A 24,798-nucleotide genomic window follows, 5' to 3' on the forward strand; every position below is an offset into this window, starting at 1 on the left:
TCTGTTAAAATCATTATGACCTACATGTGCTAAAATACTCTGTTGATATGAAATCTAAAATGTTTGCAAAGTTTTATGCAGCTAGGGGACCCTAACACAAATGAGTGAGACGAGGAGAGATTCCTTTCCAAATTTCTGGAAACTGATATTTCTGCCTAAGATTTGTTCATAAAAAATATCCTACTGATATCCTTTTCAAAATTAAAATATTCAAATGTAGCAGGCGCACTGTAAACAGGATTTTCAAAGTATTTGCTCTATTTGTTATCAACTAGAAAAATAGAGCAAGAAGGGAAAAATCTTAAAAGCCACTTCAAGTGCTTACAACTGGGCCTTCAATATAGCACAGATAACTTCATTTAGGGAAATTCAAACTTCAGAAGCTCTTCCTAGCTTAATTAGACTGAGGTAATGAATAGAGATGTACATTATAGAGAAGCAAGCCTGTGAATTGCTGCCTATGAAAAGCTCTTTATCTAGCAGAGCTGTTCCTCCAGCAATAGCCTGGGAAATAGGAACCCCTAGAGGTTAAAGATTTAAGAATCACTTGCAAAACTTTCCTTTTCCAGCTGATAATTTGGAAAATTATGTGTGATATCAACCACATTAAAAGAAAATTTCATTACTATATATTTTAATATTCAATGTAATGTTTGCTGCTTCTTAATAAAAAGTTGTTCTTTTTCTCATGCTACCCATGCATTTGAATAGCCATAACATTGCCTTTATATGAAGAATTCAGTTAATATATAATACTGCATGTTTTGCTTTTTTATTAAATGAGTTGCTTCTCTTCAGCCTTATAATGCCTTCTTTGCTGCAGTAAAATGGATTATGACTGAACTTGTCTTGTAAGTAAATTTTACTAAGAACTTCATGAGTGTATGTACAAATTATGGAATATTTGTACTTTTGAATGCTTAGACATCCTGATGCTTTTATTATATGATTTTAAATATAGTCGTATTTGACGATTTTTTGCTTTCCATTTCTGCACTATTAAAATGTGAGAAAATTTTGGCAATGTGAATGCACAGTTGCACTCTTATTACGTTATGCATGGTCTTCACTTATATCTGTATGTCTTTGCTGAGTAAGTCTAGCAGATCGCTATATACAAATCAAATTTATTATTGTGGTTACTGTTAAAGTTTACATAAATGTCTGGCTGTTAGTAATGCTGTTTGGGTGGGCTGTTGTTGATATAGCAAACTGTTATATTGATATCATTATTTTTCACTTCATGAATTTCTGTAAGATGAACCTTTTAGAGAATATGCCAGATAAGGTGTACTCTGGATGCTGATGAATTTTTTTACCTTGTTTAATTCTCTAACATTTCCAGCTAATAAATAATAAGCGTCGCCTGTAAGAAAGATTGCCAAAGAGATCACAGAGAAATGTATGAAGAGGAAGCCCAAAAATGTGTATTGTGTCATTAACCTATATTTTATTATTGTTCTTATCAGAAAATAGAGTTACAGATCTAAGTGAATTTTATAATTATTGAAAGAGAACTCTTTTTCCTCTTGTAGCAATTTGGTTTTAATTGTAAATTGTATGAGCTTTCATCACGTTTAGAGTAAGAGTTAAGGAGAATCAAGTGAAATACTATTGCCAGAGAGCAATTATTTGATCTTAAATGCAACTTTCAAAGAAAATACTGGGGAAAGTAAACATCAATCTTACGTGAAAATGGGACTTTGATGCTTGCATATAACAGCTTCCAAAAGTTCCAGAAACTTTGTGTTTATAAATATTGTAGTTTCATGTCTATGTGATAAACTGGATGTTGGTTTCACATTCTTTGCACGTGCAATAGCTGAGAGACAGACACATTTCACTCCATTCCTTGAAATAAGTGACAGTACGTTTCAGTGGGAAAATGCATTCTGTACACATCTAGTTAGAGCTGATTAGTTTCTTAATCTTTTCTGCTCCTAGAAGTAAAACAGCTTTAATATTTTACATCCAGAATTAAAGAGGAGTATTTTATATGTTCTCCTGTACTGTAGCTGGGACAGGTATCATCCTGTGGCATTCTACTAGAGAGTCAAAGTACCTGTATAATAAAGAAATAATGTTCAGTAAAAATACTGAACAGTGCTGCTATGCACTGGGAATTTTAATGGATGCTTCAAATAAATTCAATAATCTAAACGAATAATAGGTAAAACTGTTATTTATTGATAGGGTTAATTTCAGAAAAATATCTCAGTGGTAATGTACAACCCAGTGAAAATGTGAGAATAACAATAGTTGATAACCCCAAAGTTATGCTAGCAACATAAATTTCAGTTCTGTGATAGCTTTTATTTAAAGTAGGTTTGATGGTATTAATCTACTGCAAATTTAGTGTTTTGGAAACATTCTGTGGCATAATATGAACCTCTAATAATTTCTCTAGGTTCCTTGTGGAATTTAATCTGTGCAGCTGGTGGCACTCTGATCTAACAGCAAAAGGTAAGTGTAATTTTTTTTTTTTTTCTGGCCATAATAGCAAAAATGTCTATATCAAATTGGATTTTTGAAATTCAGATGTGCTTAAAATGTTTTAGATTAAATAATAGGCATCTGATAACAATAGTTTCTTTCCCATGTCAGCATCCTGTTCTTTGTTAATGTTTCCCAAAACACAAGAGAATTAAGGTAGTCTATGAATAACCACAAAGTGCTTATTTGTATCCTAAGAATACAGTAATGGAAAAATTAAAAGAGTAGGTAATGATTAAATATGTTTCTTAAAAATATTTCCCTTCATTCCAAAATAGCCTTTGTGAATTACACTAGCATTTTTCTTTTTATACTGCATTTTTTTTTCTAAAGCTGCTGTAATAGGTAGAGGGGTCATTGTGCTGGAAAATGCCATTTCAACAAAAGTCCACAAAAACATGGTCATCTCAGTGTAATTTCATATGAAAATAATTTTTAATGCTTACGATAGTAAATGTTTTACTTTTAAACAAGGCTAGTTAAATCTGTATTTTGTTTCATCGTTGCATTCAAAGTAGACATTTAAAAGCAATAAAATTTAGATTAATTAAAATTCAATTTACTCACTCATTTGAAATAGAATTTTAACAGTTCCCTTAAGAACTGGAATTTTTCAGTGTCAGCTGTCTCATATTTTAGTAGACTTTATATGGCATTTCAGAAGTGTTTCTCAGAAATAAAGGGCTCATTTGCAAGAGCAGTGCTCTTCAATTGGCTATTTCATAGGCAAATTATGCTGCGTGCCATCTACTGGGATAATTATTTAAACTGAATTTTTTAGCCTCATCTTTGCAGATTTGCATGTTCCTTAGCAAAAATCAGGGGATAAAATTGCTACTTTGGACTTCAGTTTATACGACTGCATTTCCTGAATATTAGGCTGCCGTTGTCCTGTGTAAAGTTAAGGTATCAGGAAAATGGAACATACTGGTGCCCTGGAATAGTTCAGTAATCCCTGTAGTAATAAGATGCTGGAGCTCTTCTAGCAAAGAGATCTGTCCTGGAGAAACTGTAAAGTATGGCAGTAAATGGCAAAGCATGTGTCAGGCTGTGTCCCAGTGTGTTGTAAATCCTGTGCAGGGAGGAGAGGCTGCAAGAGGTGAAGATTTGGTAAGAGCCTTATCAAAATTTAGGTGCATAAACGTAGCATAGCCTTTCCCATACTGGTGTAAACGGTACACTGCATTGCAATGCTGAAGCCAACACTTCTGTTAAATGAGCAATGAGGCTCATGTAGATGGGACACACATACACAAATACAGCTTCTTGAGGGCCAACCAAACAGTATTTGCTTTCAGGACTGCCTCATAATCAGCAGTGCCTAGACAGTTCTTCTGAAAACCAAGTCTAACTTTCCAGTCATTTCACTAACCGTGTTGAAAAACGTCTCTCGTGCTGGCTGTGAAAGACAGAATGAGTTTGCTGTGCCAGACCCAGAAAATGCAAACCCGTGTGTTGTATCTGAAGAGGAATGGCAGGTATGCCAGCCTTAGTCCTTGGTGTCTGCAGAGCAGCACCATGTAGGAAAGCAGCCAGTGTAGGAAAACAATAACTTTACTGGATATTTTTTGAAGTGTACTGTACAAATATGTCTTCACATATCCTGACGTGGAACATCCAATGGCACTTGCATTGTATGTTAGGGAAAATATCTTTCAAAGAGAGCAGCCCTCTTCGTCTCATGAAAATGAATGTCCGTTTTGTAATTTAAGCATGTACTAACTACAGAAGACAGGTATTAATAACTAGCAACCTTTCTTTTTTTAAAGACAAAATTATTATTACAGCACTTTGACAAAGAAGTGTGAATGAAGAATTTTCATTCATGTTTTAGTTGAAAGTGAAGTTTTAACTACACAATTCACTTGCTCCATTTCTTTAATAAAGAGAAGTATCAAAAATACCCCTCATCATGTTTATTGGAGTGTCATCATTTTTATGGTACTGCTGCCCAGTACCTTCAGATTTGGTTAGGTGGCCAGTGATAGTTGTTTGAAAACCAACACATGTTAGTAAAGAAAAAGCAAGAGAGATTTCACAACAGAAAAGTCAGGAGAGAAAAGCAGATACTTGGCTATGTTACTACTAAGACTTGTAATAGTGACTGAATTTCATGAAATTAAAACTAATAAACTTGCATATATATTTACTTAACAATGCTTAGGGAAAAAAAAAAAAAGAAAAGAAAATCAATTCCTCTAATGGGGAAATTGCTTCCTGCTCCAATTATGACATTAAGTGAGCATCATACATTATGAAGATCCTAGAGGGTCCACACACACACACCTGCCAATTTACCAAACCCTAATATGAAGAATATTTTGACAAAAGATCTTGTGATCTCAATGACATTTGTAAATGAGAGAGGAGAAACTAGTGCCCTAAATCTTGGGCAATGCCGTCATTTTCTGGGTCTAATAAGATGCTGGAAATCTGAGACCCATGGATCTTTGACAGTCTCTTGTTACCCAAGCCTTATGTTGATGAAAGTGAGTATAGACCAAAATACAGGTGATAAATTTCAGCTGATCTTGGCAACAGAAAAGGAGAAGAGAGGAGAAATGAAGAAGGTGCAGTAGAGCTAGTCAGACATTTAAAAGAAAATATGCTAAATAAATAAATTTCACGACCATAGTGAAAACTTTTCTGACCAACTTTAGTACCTCCCTTGAGATCAGTGCATTTCGGGGAATAGTTTTTTTTAAATTATATACCAAAATCATGAGCAGTTCAGAAATGCATGTCCTAGTATGTGATTGCAAATGCAGTTGTGGTCATTCCTCTGGCACTGCAGAGTAGGTACACCACTGGCTCTGAAGCAGATTATCTTGAATGGAAGATCTGTTGAGTCCAAGAGCCTGTTTAGTGTAATGTATTTTTGTCATACCTCATCTTGTTTTCTCACTTAGCAATTAGTTTAAGATAGGCTTAACATTTGTTCTGATGTGCAAGTGTATGTCTGTTAAGGAAGAATGACAAGAGTTGGGTGGAAAAAAGAAAGGGTGTGGGGGAGAGACATTGCCAAGAGATAAATCGGTGTGAGAGTCAGAAGAGCTGTCTTCAGTTCCCAGCTTTGCTGCTGTCCTGTAGTTTGACATTGAACCAGTTTCACTGCTTCCTGGTACCTTAATTTCCCAATCTGTAAGATGTAAAGAGTGACTCTTTCTTTTCTCTTGCATTACAAGGACTTCAGATTAAACGTGTTGTGGAGTCTTAATCATTACTATTTTGGGAAGCAGATAACAAGCATTGATTATGGGCAAAGTAACACTTCTGCCCCCCACCCTCAGAGTTCTTCTACTGAAACCTGCAAAGATTTTCCCAAGCTGCAATCCAAAAAAGTGTTTTGAGTAAATTGTACCAGAGTGTAGATATCAAATAAATGTAAACCCCCATAAATTGCAGTTAATGATGCACTGCACCACTGAAATAAAAATGACAGCAGGTCCCTCTTGCATCTACAAAGAACAAAAGCTTGTGCATAAATGTAAAGCAGGTTGGCAATGACTAAACTATGAATAACTACTTTAACAGTTATGTCTTACAAAATCACATCTCATGGATAAACATTATTTTTTTTTTTAATTGAAAAAGTAGTGTTATGCACTGCCTAGGAAATCTCACAGGGTGGCAGAAGCTGAGTAACATTTCCGTTCTCTGTGAGTTCTGTAATACAGTATCTCATGTTGTTCAGAATTCTGTGTGCTGTTCTTCCCATGTTAACATCAAGATATTTTTTCCTGTGCCTATAGCTCAGAGGTTGAAACAAACCCTAGAGCCCTGTGATACTGAATATCCAGCTTTTGTTTCCGAGCGCACTATAAAGGAGACCACGGGGAATATTGCTTGCGATGACTGTTTCAAGTAAGCCCTTTCAATTTTTTTTTTATACAACTCTTTGTGACAAAGCAATAAAACTGAATTATTTGAGGTTATGTTGAAGAACGTACAAGTCTGTTATGTTTTATCTTATATAATGACCTCTGTCAGGGTGTCATTTATCTTATAACAGGGGTCATTTAAAAGTTTGATGCTCTTAAATTAAAGCAATGCCTACTATTTTCTACCAAAAAAATATAAAACTAGTAGAGGCTTATGCTAATTTCAGTGAATAGGGAATGTTTCCAGACTTTTACTGGAGACAAGCAGCATTCTAAGGGCATATACTGTAAAGATTTAGATACAAAAACATTAGTGCTGTTAGCTCTCCTGTACCGTAATGAAACCCTGCTGGACAGGTTAGAAGTTCCCTTGTGATACAGTGAGATCTGATTGTTTTACATGAATGCCAAACTTTTTCTTTCTTAAAATTGTTAGGCTGAAAGAGTGGGAGAGGATTAAATCTGTCCTCCAAACTTGCAGTGCTGGGAAACTGAGTTAAGAGCAACAAATCTCACATGTCAGTACCACCACCTTGTCAAATCTACCAGTGCTACTGTAAAGTTATCCCTCTGAGGGTTAAAAAAAGAAAGACTTCAGTCCAGGTTTCCTCCTTCCTAATGAAAACATCTTTTTCTCTGCATTTCATGCTTATGCGCAGTGACATTTTTACAGTAGTTATGGTACATTTTAATTGAATTACATAGGTATTCTTTATGCAAATTTCTGTACTTCAGTAAGTCTCTTAAATGGATTTCCTTTATGCTGAGAGTTCATCATCACAAAGTAGATTAGTATTTACAGCAATAATTTGTCTATCAATATAAATGTCAGGAAGAATTTAGAAGTTAAAAATTTTTACAGCTCTCCCTTTCCCGATTTAATCAATATGCAATTAGCAAATAAAGGTGAAAAATTCTTCTCTTTGAAGTCAATAGAGGTGTTTCTGGACTTCCTTCTAAATTTTCTTCTCGTTATCTTCATTGCATTAAAACAGGGAATAGGAGTAATTACACTGAAATACGTTTTAAGTGCTAATATTCCCTTTTAATTTGCTGCTGATCAACTTTTAATTATAAGAAAGTTATTCATGTCTGGTATGAATAATTATTTTTGTGTGGCTTTGTGGGATAGAGGTATGAAAATGCTTTGTAAATTGATCCTAGAGAAGCTTTTAAGTGTAACAATAGGTCCTGCTGCCTGAAAAGTACAGACTCAAATCAATTTTTCCACTTGACATATCAAATACAATGTATGTTATACTGCTATGAGTGCTTCATGCCAGCACTGTAGAATTCAAGTAGCCTTATTTTTCATTCATTTAGAAGAAGATTAGTGAGAAGATGTGCAACAAATTCTCGTACATCCCTGGAAATGTTCAAGGCTAGGTTGTATGAGTCTTTGAGCAACCAGGTCTAGTTGGAAGGTTTGCTGCCTATGGCAGGGGGATTGGAACTGGGTGATCCTTAAAGGTCCCCTTCAACCCAAACCATTCTATGATTCTGTTTAAGTATCACAAATGCACATGAGTCCATGAAAAGAAGGTTAATTTAACAGCACCAGGTTTTCCCAAAGGAATGCAGATTTCAGTTTGTCTTCTTAGGTAACTTCAGGTCAAAGGAAATAACTTTCAGAAATAACACAATTCTGCAATACTTGGACAGCACTAAGTTGGAAACTGAGTGTAGTGAAAATTATAGTATTTCAAAAATAAAGCTCTAAGATCTTTTTCATAGAAAAACATTTTTTGTTCCACAGTGGAACAAAAAAATAAAAGAAAACCCTGTAAGTTACAAACTGATCTCAAGGCACCCATTATTTTTCTCCACAAGCAATAGCAAAACCTAAAGAAATTGTCCAGAAGAACTATTAGATTCTCATGGGAAAGTTCTTCATTATACCATTTACCCACTGTCATTAACAATCTACAAATTGCATCTAAGATTACAGACTGTGTTGAATTCCAAATATTTTTGTTATAACCCAGAATGCTTTCCCGCAGAACAGCTAAGGAATTTGACCCAAAGTCCTTTGTAGACCTACATCTTCTAACCCAGTTTTCTATTTCATGGCCTCAGTACCAATAAATATTTTACAAGCAAGTGTATTGCTTAATCCTTGTTATTTAAGAATGGTGGGCTCAATCAGTCAAAATTAGGGTTCAATCTTATATACAGTGAGTCAACTGACACTGTGTTCAGTGGTTAATCTGCACAGCATTGGTTGCATACTAGGCTCTCAATTCAGTTCTCTGAGTTAGTGGGACAGTTTTCTTTGTCCTCCTTGAATCATGTTAGATTAATCTGTGAAATATACTCACAATTCTTGACTACAAATAGAAAATGTATTTCTAAATATTTAGTTGAATATACACCCACTCAAAGATAGCAAACCTATTTGAAAGACACTAGAAAAATCGGTATGTTGGGAATAGGTTTGCAAACAAAAGTTGTGCAAATGCTCTGCTGCAAGGAAGTTTGTGTCACAAATGCTCTGCTGCAAGGAAGTTTATCAAGTCACTGTCTTTTGTTCCTGCAGTGTCAGGCACTACTATAGAGCCCTTGTCTGAAAAAAAAGAGACTAAAAGCAGTCTCTTACTAGAAGTAGAAATGATGACTGATGTTAATTGAAACCATATAATGTTACTTAGATAAGACTTTTTGGAGCACAAGTACTGCGTTATTGCTAACAAAGTCACAGTCATAGTCAGCAAGGTCACATAGTGAGAGTCAGAGGCTCAGTCTTGTTCCATCCCGGGTGTGCTGTTACTGATCTTATAGAAATACTCAGCACTTCACAGTTCCCAAGGGGAACAGTTACCAACTCTAGTTATGAATATTAAGCCTTGTTTTTATAAGTGTTTCCAATCATCATTTTTAATCACGGATGCTTGGATTTAAATCAAAGTATCCTCACAAATAAACCACACGGTAGAAAAGATGTTTTATCAAGCTATTGGTTTGTAAATAGCTGGCCCACCTTTTCAGCCATCTATTAAAACTTAGTCAATGGAAGGGCACCTATATGGTTAAGTGGACTTTGAGTCAGGCACTGAATGTATACAGACATAAAATAAACTCCCTATATGTAAACTTATCTCTTACTAGCAAAAAAATAAATGCTACTTTGGGATAATTTGCAATGTTTAAAAACGATTTTCAAAAATATAGGTTTATTACGAAAGCAGGAGCCTAAAAGAAAATAAGAATTAACATAAGAATGTCATTAGGGTCAGGGTTTGGCTGTCCCAGCCCATAATTTGTTGTTATTCAATATCCCAATGATTATTAAATTAATCTGTTATTTAAACAGCAATCAAAAACAAGTCAACCCACATTTTCTAAGCGCTGTCAACAAGAGAAAAAAACTGGGATTTTTAAAAAACATGAAATGCTTTCATATTTTCCAGTAAGCTATTCCCTTTTATAGGGGGGAAAAACAAAACAAAACAAAACAAAACCAAACCCAAAAAGTATTGCCTCTGAAAACTCAGATGATAGACTATTGAATTTTCTATGACAGCTTTGCAGTGGAAATAGTTAATTCCTAAAGAGGAGTTCTTTTTTTTATCAATATCAACATCAACTGGCACTCTTCCTGTTGAATTGGAACTACAGTAATGCCATATGCACTTGGTATTGGTTTTAAGGGTGTTGTGCTTCTCAGAGATATGCTTTTGATTAGACATTAAATTTGAAGTCTTTGGCTAAATAAGCATCTCAATGCTGCTTTCTGTTTTATGTTTTATTGCCCTGATGTGTTAGGCACTTCTTAATACAACTGTGTCAACCAAAGTTCTTTAGCAATTCTTACTGGTTGCATTACCAGCTTTTGCCTTCTGATGATCTCAGTACTGCAGAGTTTAATTGCTAATACATGAAAAGCACAAAGAATGTCTAAAGAAAGCATACTTAGAAAGACAATGTTTTTATAAATTAGAAAAGATGATGGTTGTTATGACATTTGACCAGAGAAAGTCAGCTGGTCTTCTTAGTATATCCACTCATCTGTTTGTAGAACGAGGAAACAAACAAAAAAGTTTTCTTGAATTGCAAATCTTGGTTTTGCATGAGAATTCAGATGTTATCATTTACCTTCAGTTAGGAAAATACCATTCATTTCAATGTTAACTCAGGCTGTTATGAATGTGACTATAGTTCTGTAGGCACAGGAACTTACTCATCTGACCATTTATAGATTAAATACATATTGTACACTTTCAAAGTTGCAAGGAACCACTTGAGTGCATAGTTGCCAAATTTGAGTGTTCAACTCCAAAAACTACGGGTATACAAATCAGGCAGTAGTTGCACAGTCAAATGCTTAAAAAATCTGCCCTTTTAACCTCTCCTGTTCATGTGTGATGACATATTGGACTTGGATGCAGATCAAAAATCTGGCCTTATTTCCAATGACCCAGGGAGCAAAGCCCCCTTCTCCTTTAATTGCAGCACTCGTGAGTCCACAAGGTCAACACCAGAAACCAAAAGAAACTGTTTTGTTTCCAGCTGATTCTTTGTGCATAGTCTTAAGACCCAAAATAAAGAGAAAAGTAAATATGAGAAAGCCATATTCTCACTAGGGAAGCAGGGAAATATGTAGCTACAATCACCCTAGCTCTGGGAAAGGCGTATGTATGTGTTTTAATTATGCAAGATGAATGTAAGTCTTCCCTTTACTTCTTTGTGTATCACATGTAAATTGCCTGTTAAACTGATAGGATCTACTTGATTAAACACTGTCCTGTGTATTATATATTTGACCAATTGGAGTGTTAGTTAGCGAACAATTATTTGACAGGGAAAATTATCAATAAACCGAATGCCTTCTTTTGGTTTCTTACAGTACGGGCACTGAGTGCTGTTCGTTGTCAAGAAAAGTAAATGGCAGTGGAATTATGATGGCATTGAACCTTTCATGTGGATTTATAATGGCCAGTTTCAGACTTGTCCACTGAATGCACTTACTTGGCAGTAACAGATAAATAACAATACAAATCAGATTGAAATTGTTCAGGGCATTAGTATATTAGTGTCACGGATAATACAATCTGTGGACATTTAGAATGGAAGTAATTTTTTAAAAACACTTCAACTTGAGACATAGTACCATTTGCTAAAATATTACTGTGGTTCTTGCATTGGAGAAGCTTGCCAAACTGCTGTGCTTGATCGTGTTTAAAATGTGTAAATGAATTCACAGTTCAATTTCCTATTAAATAAATAATAATTTGCCTTTTCAGATGCCATTAGTTTACTTCTGAACAAATCAGCTTGCCACATAACACAAGCAAAACACTGAGGGCAAATTTCTTCTTATTTGGAGCTTTATCTATGTGCATCAGAATATGCCCATAGATTTTTCTGCATTAGGAAATTATATTCAGTCTTTTAGAAGTCATTTTGAGTTATATTTGTTTTACTGTATCCATCCTATAGGACTCTGAAGAAAACCAAATGTTCTTTGTATTTCACCATAATTTATTTAGCTTGTATGTTTTTGCATGCTTGCTTTTTCATCAACCGTGCCAAGTAAGCATGTGATACCGTGCACATAAATGATTTTGACCTATGTCCATGGTGAGTCACAGGTGTTCCGTGGTTTTCTGTAGTCAAACTGCTCACTGCTGATCTTGACAGTGTTGAACTGATCTTAATTTCTGCAAGCTTGATGAGAGTGCATGGAAGTCAAGGAGTATCTTCAAGGGAAACAGTATTTTGGATACCTCAGTAGTTAATTCTTGAAGACTCAAGAAACATAGAGTCATCTGGCCAACTCTGTGTTGAAAATCAGGTCTCCCAGACTTGCAGAATACTTATAAATGTTAAAAAATCTTTATATTTGCAGCAATGGCAATATCAGTAGAAAGTTACCATAACAAAAACCTCTAAACTCTAGAAGTTCCTAAAATATTTTTTCCTGTTCTTTACTTGTAAAAAGTATCACATTATGCATTTTAAACTGCTAGAATTGTTTATTAAAGGTCCTTATACTTAGTTTAGAATCCTATATTGTTTTACCTCTGCATCTCCACTTGTATGCTGAGTAACTTCCTCTTCAATCCAAAGGCAGCAGGGATGATAAGGTTTGTCATGCAGGTACAATTTAAGGTCACTGTATGGGTAAATTAATTCTACCCTTAGATAATGTATATTTTGAATAACCAGTTCAGGAAACACTAAATTACGATTTTCATTTAAGAAAATAGGTATATTAAATAGTAGGACAAGACATATATAAGTTACAAGACAAGTCTGGGCCTGCCAATCATTAGTTTAACAATCTTCTGGACAGTTTTCAAGGGTTTTTTTTATAGTTGTTTGCTTGGGGGTTTTGTTTTTAAATAGACAAATATTTTGAATGTTCTTTCTTTGTTTCCAAACTTTTTTAGCATGCTTATTGAATTCAGGGGTATTGTAGCTGCTTATACACAGAATGCCGCCTTATATTGAAAAAAGTCTGTTGTCATTTATCTCAGTTTCTGTATCAGAGAACTGCCCTAAAAATCAAAAACTTAGAATTTGTTCATTTAGTTGACAAAACCATGCAAATCTCTGTTCTGATGAGGAAATGTACAGTGGTCTTCTCGTGCAGATTAGAAGACTCCACAGCACTGAACATGTGGTCCATCTGTAAGTATTGTAAAATCTTGGAGACACATGGATCAGCTTCCTAGCAGTTCAGTCTATTAATGTTGTCATTACTTTCATTGTAGGGTTTGGGTTTTTTTTTTGACAAGTAGGCTAAGATAAGCTCCCTCTCTCTCTTAACTCCCCACTTCCCTTCTTATGTCCAAATAAGCCTAGAGCTGAATTGCTTGAGAAGTTTATAAACAAAACTTCTGCATGTGAAGGTGGTGATCTCCACCCTAGTTAAGACCAGTAGTGTTATAAAATGTAAATATTACTCTACTTAAAAATTAACATAATTTTACATTTTAAATAAGTGGGAATAAATCTTAACAAAATGGTAGACAGTAGCTGAATGAAAGGATGCTTTTAATGACAGAAAATTTAAAAAGTTGTGTGAATGTCATGATACATAGAGTAGTAATATATATTTATATCAAAGATGGTTTGGAATAGGAAAACTTATTAAAATTGGAAAATATTGCAGTGAATTTTTAGAGCCAGGCACACTTGTGAAGAATTGCTAAGAAATTAATTTCAGTTTATAATATCTTCATATTATATTATAGTCCAATGAAAAGCAATACAGACAGGATTCAGGCATCTGTATATGCAGTACTTCTCTTTATAAAGCGTTTGAGAGCTTGATGAAAATTTAATAGCTTTTAACTTAGAAAACCAACATAAATCTTAAGATTTGAGTGGCATGCAGGGTACATTTAGATATTACCTAAAACACTATAGTTTTAACTATCTATGGAGAAGATGACATGCAGTGTACTTAATTTGTTCAGGCATGGCTTTCTCAATCAGTTCTATAGTTTATGTTTACAGAAGAAATTTAACAACATCCTTGTAAAGCAAACTGTGGGTAGATCTGAAGAACGCTTTAGTTCTAAGATTTATTACAATTTTAATGTCAATCTTCTGATCAGCTCCGCTTTTTATACTTCAGTTAATATTGTGTAGCTCTTCACTAGAGAAATACTGGTTTTCTAGATTAGACTAGACCAAAAGCTGTAGAAAAGAGTAGTTGCCAATACATGCAATTCCGAAGTTACTTTTACAATGTCATGTGATATTCGTGAGCTTCCCTAAATCAGAGGAAATCTACTGGCTTTTTAATCTTTAAATTATATTTAGAATCTAGTGTAGAAATAATCTAGTATTTTTAAATAATTAACTGAGATGTCTATCAGTATAAACTGCAGCTACTTAAGCAGGACTAAAAAAACCTCTGCTAAAAGCACATGTTGGCTAACATGCTATAGTAGTACCGCACTTTCCAGGCTGGGTAACTTCTCTGACCTCCCTATCGTTGTCCTGCTAACCAGGCACCACTATCAAAAAGCAAAATCCAAGCTTTAGGGTACAATGTTGTTCGTGCCGAGTACTGTACTTCTGTTATTCATTGTGAGCAGTATATCATAGAATCAGGTACCCACTCTGCCTGTGGAGACCCTTTTATGCCACACACTCAGCTCAGGTTTGTTCAGAGGTATGAACCTTGCCTCATATTTAAAGTCTGAGAGATTTCTGATCTTAGTTTAGTTGAAAAAAATTTGCAATCCTTTTTAAACCAACTGATCTGAAACTCTCCATTATCTTACACAGTCATAGGAACGGGTGGCAGGACTAGAACACTTAGGAGCATTGGCATATCCTTCAATATCCAATGTACTTTTTTTATCCTAAAGTCTGTATGCTCAAAGCTTTTGGGTGTTTGTCACACTTCTAATACATGGTTGGTAAGGTACTTATGTCTGAGCATCAGTTATTTGAGAAACATCCCCTGCTTGATAATGAAAGAGGAATGGCACTTCTGGGATTTCCGCCTGAAACAGAGTTGTTGCCAACCATGCCAAAGCTCTCCAGGGTCACCAACCCTCAGCAAGCACAGGAACAGAGAGGATGACATTGTTCATTGAAATCACTGATTCTCAGCTTTGCATAGGTATGTTTATACTGACACCAAAATGTGCTACAGTCAGTCAGGCTATATGTGGTAGCAATATTTTGCTAGCATAGGGGCAGGTTACAGGCCTCAGGCTAAGAGTTTATCTGTATTTTTTTTTAATATGAGAGAACCACTAGCTGCTTTTTTCATATACTTCAACTGCTTCAGCTCTCAGAAATGTTGTTATTGGCATACATGTTCATTTTATAAATTGCATTAAAGATATTCCATTCTCTATCATCATTTATTTGGGAAAAAAAAAAAAGGAAAAACCCAAGTAGTCCAACTTTACTCTGATATAAACATTTCATTCATTCATTTAAAAATATGTGATAAGTGAGAGAAATGTGGGTTGGAAATGTAGCCAGCAGCCTGGGAAGCACATGACAGGAGTTGAGAAACAGCACAACGGATATCTGCACTTCAGTTGCATGCTTAAAGTTTGTTCCAGACCATTAGGGTTGAACATTTGCAACCAACAATTGAGTGAGTAACACATATTTGAGAGCCGAGCACACAGTATTTTCCATTTACTGTACCCTGGTGCTGGTATGTTTTTTACTTTCTCTACAAAATAGGAAAGATCAAATTTGACAGATATGAAATGTAATCCCAGAGTAACAACTAATCTTAATCCAAAATACTCACACTTTATTAATGCAGGTTTGCAATCAAAAAAAATGCTGAAAAGCCTGGAGGAAAATGAAATGGCTGAATCTACAGAGATGCTCAAGCATCAGAGTGCCCAGTGGAGGCTGAGTTGAGCACCATGGAAAATTAAGACTACTTTTGCAGACCTCTGTGCATGTGTTTAGATTGCCAGTTGGAAAATATTGCCATCAGTTTATTTCAATTCAAACTACTCACAGTGAAATGCTTCCATGCTTTGTAGGATTCATCTGCATGGGTAAAACAACTGGTAGCTAAAATATCCTACCTGTTGCCTCCTAAGAATGATTTATATGATTATGTATGTGCAGGAGCGACATATGCTAACACAACAAGGAGATATTGTTCTAGTCATAATCTGAATGTAAATCCCACAGTCATTGCTGTAGCATTAAGCAATAGTATTAAAGTGTTCCTATGGTTATTACAGAAACAAATGAATAATACAGATTTTTTTTTTTTCCTTTGAATCAGGCTGTTAAAGTTCCTGAATATGAAATTAAAGAAAAATCTGAACAGACATTTAAATTTTTATAGGATTAAAATCCCACCTAAACCATGACTGTTGTGACCACATACTCTACCACGTAGCATCTCTTGTCATGAGCATTGATATAATAACAGCATATTTTGGTAAAATTAAATAGAATATATATTGCTTGTATAATACTCCATATAGATAAAAAAAATTTATTTATTAACAAATATGTTCTAAAACAAAGCACAATAATGTAGTATTTCTATGAAAAACCCAGAATTTTTGCCTAGAAACACAGAGCAATGCTTTTAACCAAGTTTAATTGCTTTTAGTGTTGGTGCTGTGCTCAAATCATCCTTAAATTGCAAAGAAATATCCTTCATTCTGCAGGATAATGGGAAGATATTTTCTCTAAATCTTTTGATTCCTTAAGTGTAATCTTATCCTGTAATTATCTTCAGAGTTCCATGCTGCTTGTCATTCATTTTGTTTCCTCAAAGACTTTGCAAGCTTTGCAACTGGCTGAAGAAAGAAGGGGGAAATGGATCTGAAAATCAGAGATTTCTGAATGCTATTAGGAGATTTATTACCATTCTTTGCTGTTGAAACAAGTCTTGTAGCTGTGTCACAGGCCACCAGGTAATGGCAGCATGGTTGTAAGCCAGGAAAAGGAAAATAATTCAGTGCAAGTGATCAATAAATTATGGTATTTGTGATCCTCAGTCTGAACAGTCTATTATGTCTGTGTCGTCTCTACAGCTGCATGGCCCACCTTCAATCCTATGCAAAATCTACTGCATTCAACATGTTTCCTTAAGACTGTGTGTATCTGGGGCTATGTAAGTGGCTGCTTGTTAGTAGGAAACCTCAGGTCTTTTTTCAGATTATATCCTGGCCCAAACTTAACATCAGTTGTTGGGAAAGGGAAACTGAAGCCAGCAGTATTTCAGAGAGAGGATGTTAAGCCTACCAAATACATATTTTGCACTTTCTGATTCAGGTAGTTTTAGCGAAACAATGCCTTGCAGTAAGCAAGGAAATAAGTGACTTACAGCAGAGTGTGGTCTTCAAATTGGCCAGTAAACTAATCTTCTTAATTGAGAAGATAGAGCAGCTTCATTACTATAGCAGCCAGGAAGAAAAGTGGGTCTAGCTCTCGCTGCTACTGCTGTGCCTGTATTCATCAGTGTGGCAGATGCTCCAAAATCCCAAAGAGGATGGACTGCAGGGGCCCCACAACAAAGCCACCTGCTGCAGCAACTAATAACCCTCTTTCCTCTGTCCCTTTCCTACAGGGCACTCACTCTGCATGCCCTATCAGCCCTGCCCTTTCTCCCTCCTTTCCAAGGAGGTTTGTCCTGCTCTCAGTTGTTTTACTGATACTTTGCCACCTTAGAGGTTCAGAGCCTGGAAGATGAAAGGAAGAGAAAGAAGCACATGGTGTGCAAAGAGGATAGTGCAGCAATTGTGGTGTCAGCTCAGGCCCTACTCTTTTACTGCCCTGAGTATATCTAATTATTCCTCCTTACAGGAGAAAGTATCTCTTATAAAAAAGAAATGAGCTTACATTTTTTAAGTCAGATTGGATTTGTTTTTTTGTTTTTTAACATAATCTGTGCAAGAAATTATTATAATAGAAAAGATATTATAGAATAACTGTATGAAAACTTTGATTTATACAAGCAAAAGAGATTCAAATTGAAAAAAAAAAAAATGTAGTGAGCTGGTTCTTTTAGAACAGGTGTTTGTAGGCTACACTTGTCTTTAGGCACTCCATTTCAGCCTGTATTTCTCTGCAGGATTACTGATCAGCTATTAAACAGAAAGACTCTCTCCTGCAGAGGCTGATTCTGACCACCAAAGCCATGCTCCTGTGCTGAATTGAATAGTCTGTGTCTCTGCATGTGCTCTGGTCAGAGCTGGAGACAATTGCCCTTCTAATGTAGGGACCCGAGCTGCATGCATAAAGGCAGCTGGTGTGACTGCCCTCCAAGATTTGTATTACAGTCCTATTATGATGCTTTCCAAATTCTAGTCTATCTTAAGAAATTAGAAAAAATGGTTCTCTGTGGGAAGTCATTTAGCACCAGACACACTGAAAGTGTGCTTTCTTATCATGCCTTTGTAAGCACAACTTTAGCAGATATAATGATGAATGCAATGGTAGTTGAATTCCAAGTATTTTCCTGTTTCATTCCACAATGAAAAATTAATTTTCAAGGAACAGATTAATAAATACTTGCATTTTTTAGTGTCTATTTGCTGTTTCCAAGTAAAATACAAAGCCTTTGTTTTTTACTGGTTTTGGTGGTTTTTGTTTGTTTTTGGTGTTTTTTTTTTGTTTGTTTTGGTGTTTTTTGTGGTTTTGTTTGTTTGGTTTGTTTTTTTTTCTGGGTTATTTTATGTCGTATTTGTCCAGATGTTTTTTTATGGGCCTATACAGAAATAAGCTAGAAAGAAACAGATAAAGTGCGTGCAACGTGAGAAAAGTGTGTAATGCTCTGACTCAAAATACAGACTTTCTTGCAGATTTACTCTCTATCCCTGTTTTTTCTTCATTTACAAAATAGTTTGGCACGATTAGATTTTCTTTCAATTTCTTCCTCTACACCTTTCAAGTATTAAATTTCTTCCTTCCTCACCTTCCTCACAAAATGAAGAAGCAGCTTATAGTTTGTGTTCAGGTCTGTTTTGAGCCTCTGAACCTGCACATCAAATAAAACAAATTAGTTCCTCAGTGGATGAAAGATGGAAGAAAAATTATTACTAAGTTTTTTATTTGCTCTGTTTGCATTTATCATAACAGGAACCCAAACAGTTTATTCCATTTTATATATGGAGAGAATATGCAAGGCTTTTTCTGTGCTGTCACTATCAAATAATGGTGTAAAGGAAAAAGGTTTAATCAAAAGATTTACATTAACACAAAGAGCTTTACTCTTTAAACATGAAACACTGCATAAATATTAAACATAGGCTATTAAACATAGCCTTTCTTTTGATTGTTAAACCAGCACTAAAGTTCCATGAAAACCCTTACTCCGTCCCTGAGAGCTGGCTCCCATATTGCCAATGACACAAATGACAGCCTAAGCCAGCAGGTGCTCAGAAATGCTTATTGTAATATAAACTTTAGAGACTCAGTGGAGCTCACTTAAAAGACAAGACCATTTTCATTACTTTGTCAGCAACTTTCTTTATTAACCACTACAGTCGTGGAAGCTGTTTTGGTAGAGGTCTTTCTTCCTTGCAACTGAATCCTGGCATATGCAATGAAACATTGTGGTGGAATATTTTAGTATGTGAAAGACTTTTTTCTCACTGTGTTTATGCATCTTTTGTTTTCTGTGAATGTTCAGTTCCTGAGACTTATTGCATGAACATTCACTGAGAATTAATTTCAAAGATGCATACGTGTGTCACCATGGAAACTGAAAGTTTAACTCAAAGAGAAGACCTGCTGCTGGGATGATTGTGTGCTTTATCCACTTTGGGCATGGAAGCAGTGCCATGTAAATTATCTGAATAGTCACAGCAACTGCAGTGGTGGTGATTGGCAGAAACTGCTTTGCCATTGATCCTAGTGAGGGTAAGAATACCTTGTGACTGTGAAAGGGTCTTAAATTACAGCAGCTGAAAGAAGTATATTTTGCTTGTGCACATCTATTAATAAAAAAGAAAGCTAACTTGGACATAACTTTTTTTTTTCCCCCTTAATTATTTGCTTGACTCAATCTCTGTCTTCAATCCTCCATCTTCACTTGTTGATACATTAGTCCTTTGCCTGTGACCTCACAAGTCAATGACTGTTGAGGACACATGCTTGGCTTTACAACTTCATTTCAAGATTATGTTTGAGAATTGTGAAAGAGAAAACATTCATTTACTGCTTGTGGAAGACAACATTTTCTTTTGAACTTACCTCTAGCGTGGTGGATGAGAAGCCAGTTGTTCCACTTTGCAAGGTATTAGATAATGTTATGCACTATGGAAAAAATACTGCAATGAGCCAATGTTTTCATCTTTTTATGGCTCTTTACGTGACAGTCACATGTGGTGTGGCAGTCACCATGAAGTTAAACATTTCAGAAACATCTGTATTAGATTTATTGATTTATAAGAATATTCACTGTCTGGTAAACTAAACCAGTGTAATTAGCCAGTATCTTCCATATAATTCCTGAAGTACAAAGGTTTTTTTTTGACTTAACCTAATATATTGCTCTTTGCAGTTCCTTTAATTAATAATTTTTATCAATGCATGCATACACTGCATTCCCCAAATTACAAAGTCTAGCAAAAATTTATGTATCATTTAGTTCCTAGAAACCTTTGTAGTTTTTGACTATTTTGTCAGAGAAGCCATATAGTAATTTACTCAGCATCATAGTTCTGTAGTGGAAATTTTATTCTGGGTTAGAGTGTTTTCTTTCTCTATTCCAGCTAGGTGAAGTGATAGGAAAAGCTCCCGATTTTTTAAAAATTTCTTTTAATTTTTTTTCCCCCCTCTCTTCTTTGGAGAAGCAATTGCCTCTACTGTATATCCCTTATGCCACCCCAGAGAAGTGTGTGAAAGAAGAAACAAAATGGGCAATGTGCCCACCTTTCATGAAATGGCACCATTAAGCCTAGGTATATGGTACATGCTTTCTCAGAGACTTCAGAATTCACCTGGGGGCCACAAAAAGGGGCTATCACAAAAGGCACACCATAGGTACAACAGGATTGTGATCACTCATAATCAAGAAGAGAAATTAATAACTTAGCATCCAGTTAACAGTACAATGATTTGTGCCCTTCAGGTCCTTTTCTGACCTAGTTTTAAAGACAAAATAAATACATTTCAGACTGCACAAAATCCAAATTGTGCCAATTTCTGGGAATAAAATTAATATTTTTTTTCCTGTCCTTTAGGGTTTGATTTATTCATGACTCTTTTGAGAAATGCATGCAGTACAGTTTTGGTGTTATTTTCTGTTAAAGTTTTTCCCTCCTTTCCTTTTATTGGCCCCGTTTCTCCCACACACAAATCCACAAAGCCACAGATGCTCCATTACAATGATGTCAGTCTACTCCAGCTGTTTGGTAGGTACATTTATATAGTTCAGCCTTTTACATTATGTCATAAATGTATATTTCATGTATAAACATAAAGCTAACATATTGCAGATCACTCTAAGTGTAATTTTAATGGAGGTTCAGTAGGTTTAAAAAATACTGAAAAGTGTTTAATCTTTCCGTTGGCAACATTTTTATAGTAAGTTTTCCAATTTTTTTTTTTTTTTTTTTCCTGAATCTGGGTTTGAATATTCCCTGCCCCATCCGTTATTTCAAGTTCTGTGATCTTTGGAAAAAGCAGAGTTATTTTAGTAAGACAATATGTATTTTAAATAAAGATGTCTGAGGGAAACTATGTTTCTCTCCACATCTTCTTGGTGCTCAAACCCTTACTTAATGTTCTGTATGTTTACCAGCATATCACACTGAAAAACACCTAGTTCCTGGAACTGCCAGTTTTCAATGTGTCAGATATGTTGTTTGTTAATCTATAAATTTAGACAGATTAGTTAAAAAATGTATTGGTAATTGGATCTGAGCCTTTAAAGCCTTTCTTTGTACTGTGTCCTGAATTTCAAAGAAAAGGCTAAACAGTGCCTATTTGGCTCTGCCTCCTTGGTATGTTCCTAAGAGTTTCAGCCCATTTTAACTATGAGGATCATTGAATAGTGCCCACAGGATCCTTCTCTGGTCTCCCCTGGGTGCTTTCCTTCTTACAAGCAATGTCTTTATTTATCAGTCTCCTTTTGAGTTGCCTACTTCGTCTTAATTTGAATGTGGTGCTGAGTTATCACCATATTTGTACCGTACAGTCAGCATTATTCTAAAGTAAATCTCCTCTCATAGGAAGATTTTGAGCCTTAATCTCTGTTTTGTTGGCTCAGTAATAAAATGACTCTCAAGAGGACAGTTGAAAGCTGAGATCTTTCTCAGTAGTTCATGTTGCTTCAAGTGAGACCCAGAGTGAATAAAAACCCTTAATGTGATTATAGAGGCTAAAGGTTGGGATTGTGAGTTATCGCTATGTGGCTGCAGAGCAACCTTCATTATTTTTGCTGATTGGTTTCATGTGTACTTAAGAATTCCAAATTATAAATACAGAGCTAGGTATTCATAATAGAGGAGAAATTCAGGATTGAAACCTGAAAAAGAAGAATCTGACAAACTTCTTGGTAATTCACTTGTATCCCAGTTCCGACATTAATGTATTAGCAATATAAACTTCTGTGTTCTGCTTCACTTGTGTACCTTTCAGCATCATGTACCTCTCAAAATGGACAACCATATTCTGTGAACCGAAGGAAGTATTACCCAGGGTCCTTTACTTCTACCAGGTGTGGAGACACAGTATGATATGTAAAGGCAATAATATTTGTGACTATAATGCAGGTGTTGTAGACAAGTTCAAAAAACCCCAACAAAACCTGTTGCTCAGAAATGCAGATGTCACCATTATTTAATTTCTTTTTTGTTTGCAGGTCTTTTGTTATCCAGCAAATCCCAAGCAGCAATCTATTCATGGTGGTAGTAGATAATGAATGCTTCTGTGATTCTTTCTCACCAATTACTATGGCACCTATAGAAATAAGGTATATCCTTTTATTTGCAAAGCTGTCAGAAAGAGATTCAAGATTAAAATATTGAAAAATTTCTTATTAAGTAAAACTTAAATGACTTAAGAACATATTATTAGCCATTATAAAATGCTGGGGCTGTTGGAAATTAAGCCAGCTGAGAACAGTTTTTTGGTTGGTTTGTTTTGGTTTTGGAACAGCCAATGCAAATTAAGTAAGCACGTGAGAATGGACCTTCTGGTATTGGAACTTATAAAACTCCTTACAATATAGATGACTTTTTATTTTAGGGTTGGACTGGAATATTGAAAATATTTCAGAATCCTGCTTTCCAAAAATATAAAAATTTTGTAACGTAAATATATCACTTGATCTTTAGTTGCTCCACTTTTATTTTTTGCTATTCTGTAGTTCAGCAGTTGTTTTCTCATGTAAGTTGGAATTTATCAAAAGTAGCCTGCAGCATGCTTTTATTGCAGACTTTTCATGGAAAGGCAGGTTAGTAGTGTAATTGCAAATGCTACTGTCTAAACTACAGATCACTGAGGAGAAAGCAGTAGAGTTACCTTCCTTTTCTGGTGCTGATCACACACATCAACTTGGATTTCTGATGGAGAGGAAGGAAGGATCTGAAAGATTTTCTATAGATTACTAATTTCAAAACACTCACTTAAACTCAAAACATTAAAATGCAATGCTCCGAAGATCTCTCCTTAACTACCTTGTACATAATGAATCTTTTAAATGTGAACGTTTAAAATCTCAGAAGATAAGACGACGGCCAGAATCTTGTCATGGATTTCACCCTGAAGTAAGTTTCTACCTACTTTTCCTTTGGTTTTAGATGCCGGTAGTTGTTTTATTTCTTTAATGAAAATAAATAGGAAAGCTATCTTCTAAGATAAAATATCAGGAAATATTCTGATCACTCAGAACACAGTAGTGGGGGAAGTGAGTGCCATGGTAAGTGCTGCAAATCTTTTTAGTACTCCTGTAGAAAATGTCTTGACTTGCTACTTTTGTAGACTGTTTTGTATCCTATAAAAGAACGTGGTAAGATGTGAACACAGGCTGGCAGCCAGGAATTTCTGAGAACTCACTCTGGCTCAAGCACTGATCACAAGATTCCTGGTTAGAGATGTTGGGAATTTTATGCTGCTAATGTTTTTTTCACTAACTCGTTTCAGTAGCTCAGCTGTCATGCTATAGTCATTATGGTCACACATAGTATTGCTTGGAGGGACCACTACACACATTTACTATTGTGGTCTGCATAGTACTTTTCTTTGTATAGTGCTAAGTACATCTGATAGAGACCAGGATGTGATTATAGTGGCTTGTACAGCATATGTTCATAGACATCCCTTTTATACCAGAGTAACATGCCTTTGATGCTGTAATACAGTGTAGAATGAGACCTCAAATGTGTCATGGAGGGGATTGTGTAATGCTTGTTGATCATGCTCATTTTCAGTCTACAATCTAAATTTGTTTGAATGAAAATATGTACCTGTATTATTTTCTGAGTGTATTTAGTTCATAGGCTTTGTTTGCAACAATTGTTTTCTGCCTGTGTAGTCTGGTAAATAAACATATATCATAATTGAGTATAATAATGGCTTTTTTTTTTTTTTTTTTTTTTTTTTTTTTTTTAGGAAAATGCAAGAGAATGTGGTGGTGTCTCAGGCCTTAGAGCTAAACCTCCTCTTGTTCTTTCTCTGCTATTGATGATTTTCTCAAGGTGACATTGACTGATATGTTCAACTGGCATGCTAATAAATGGATAAACTGTGATCTGGGAAATGATGCAAAATAAAGGACATGAAATATAGTCAGAGCATCAGCATTTCATGATTTTAAACTGTTGGTGATATAAATTCTTAAGATATGTTGAAAAAAAGATTTATCTTTTTACTTTGCAAGTCATGCAGATGTGAATTTGGCATATGGCAGTCATGATTCATCAAAAAAGGACTTGGTAGCTAGAGGTGACCATTGCTTTGTCCCATTGAAAACAATTTAAAAGTATGTACTTTTTCAATAAAGTATATTAAAATCATA

General features: G+C 35.2%; 1 protein-coding gene across 1 annotated transcript; it reads left to right on the forward strand.

The window, feature by feature from the left end:
• Positions 1–835: 835 nt before the first annotated feature.
• Positions 836–24,798, forward strand: LOC103770280 (voltage-dependent calcium channel subunit alpha-2/delta-3-like). Its single transcript, XM_008937536.1, has 6 exons — positions 836–851; positions 2,408–2,463; positions 6,246–6,357; positions 22,642–22,754; positions 23,466–23,548; positions 24,393–24,798. Exons 4-6 carry the CDS (start codon positions 22,682–22,684, stop codon positions 24,480–24,482), a joined length of 246 nt encoding a protein of 81 aa, XP_008935784.1. The 5' UTR covers positions 836–851; positions 2,408–2,463; positions 6,246–6,357; positions 22,642–22,681; the 3' UTR covers positions 24,483–24,798.

This window comes from Merops nubicus, unplaced genomic scaffold, assembly GCF_000691845.1.
Source record: "Merops nubicus isolate BGI_N331 unplaced genomic scaffold, ASM69184v1 scaffold20553, whole genome shotgun sequence".
Lineage (NCBI taxonomy): Eukaryota > Metazoa > Chordata > Aves > Coraciiformes > Meropidae > Merops > Merops nubicus.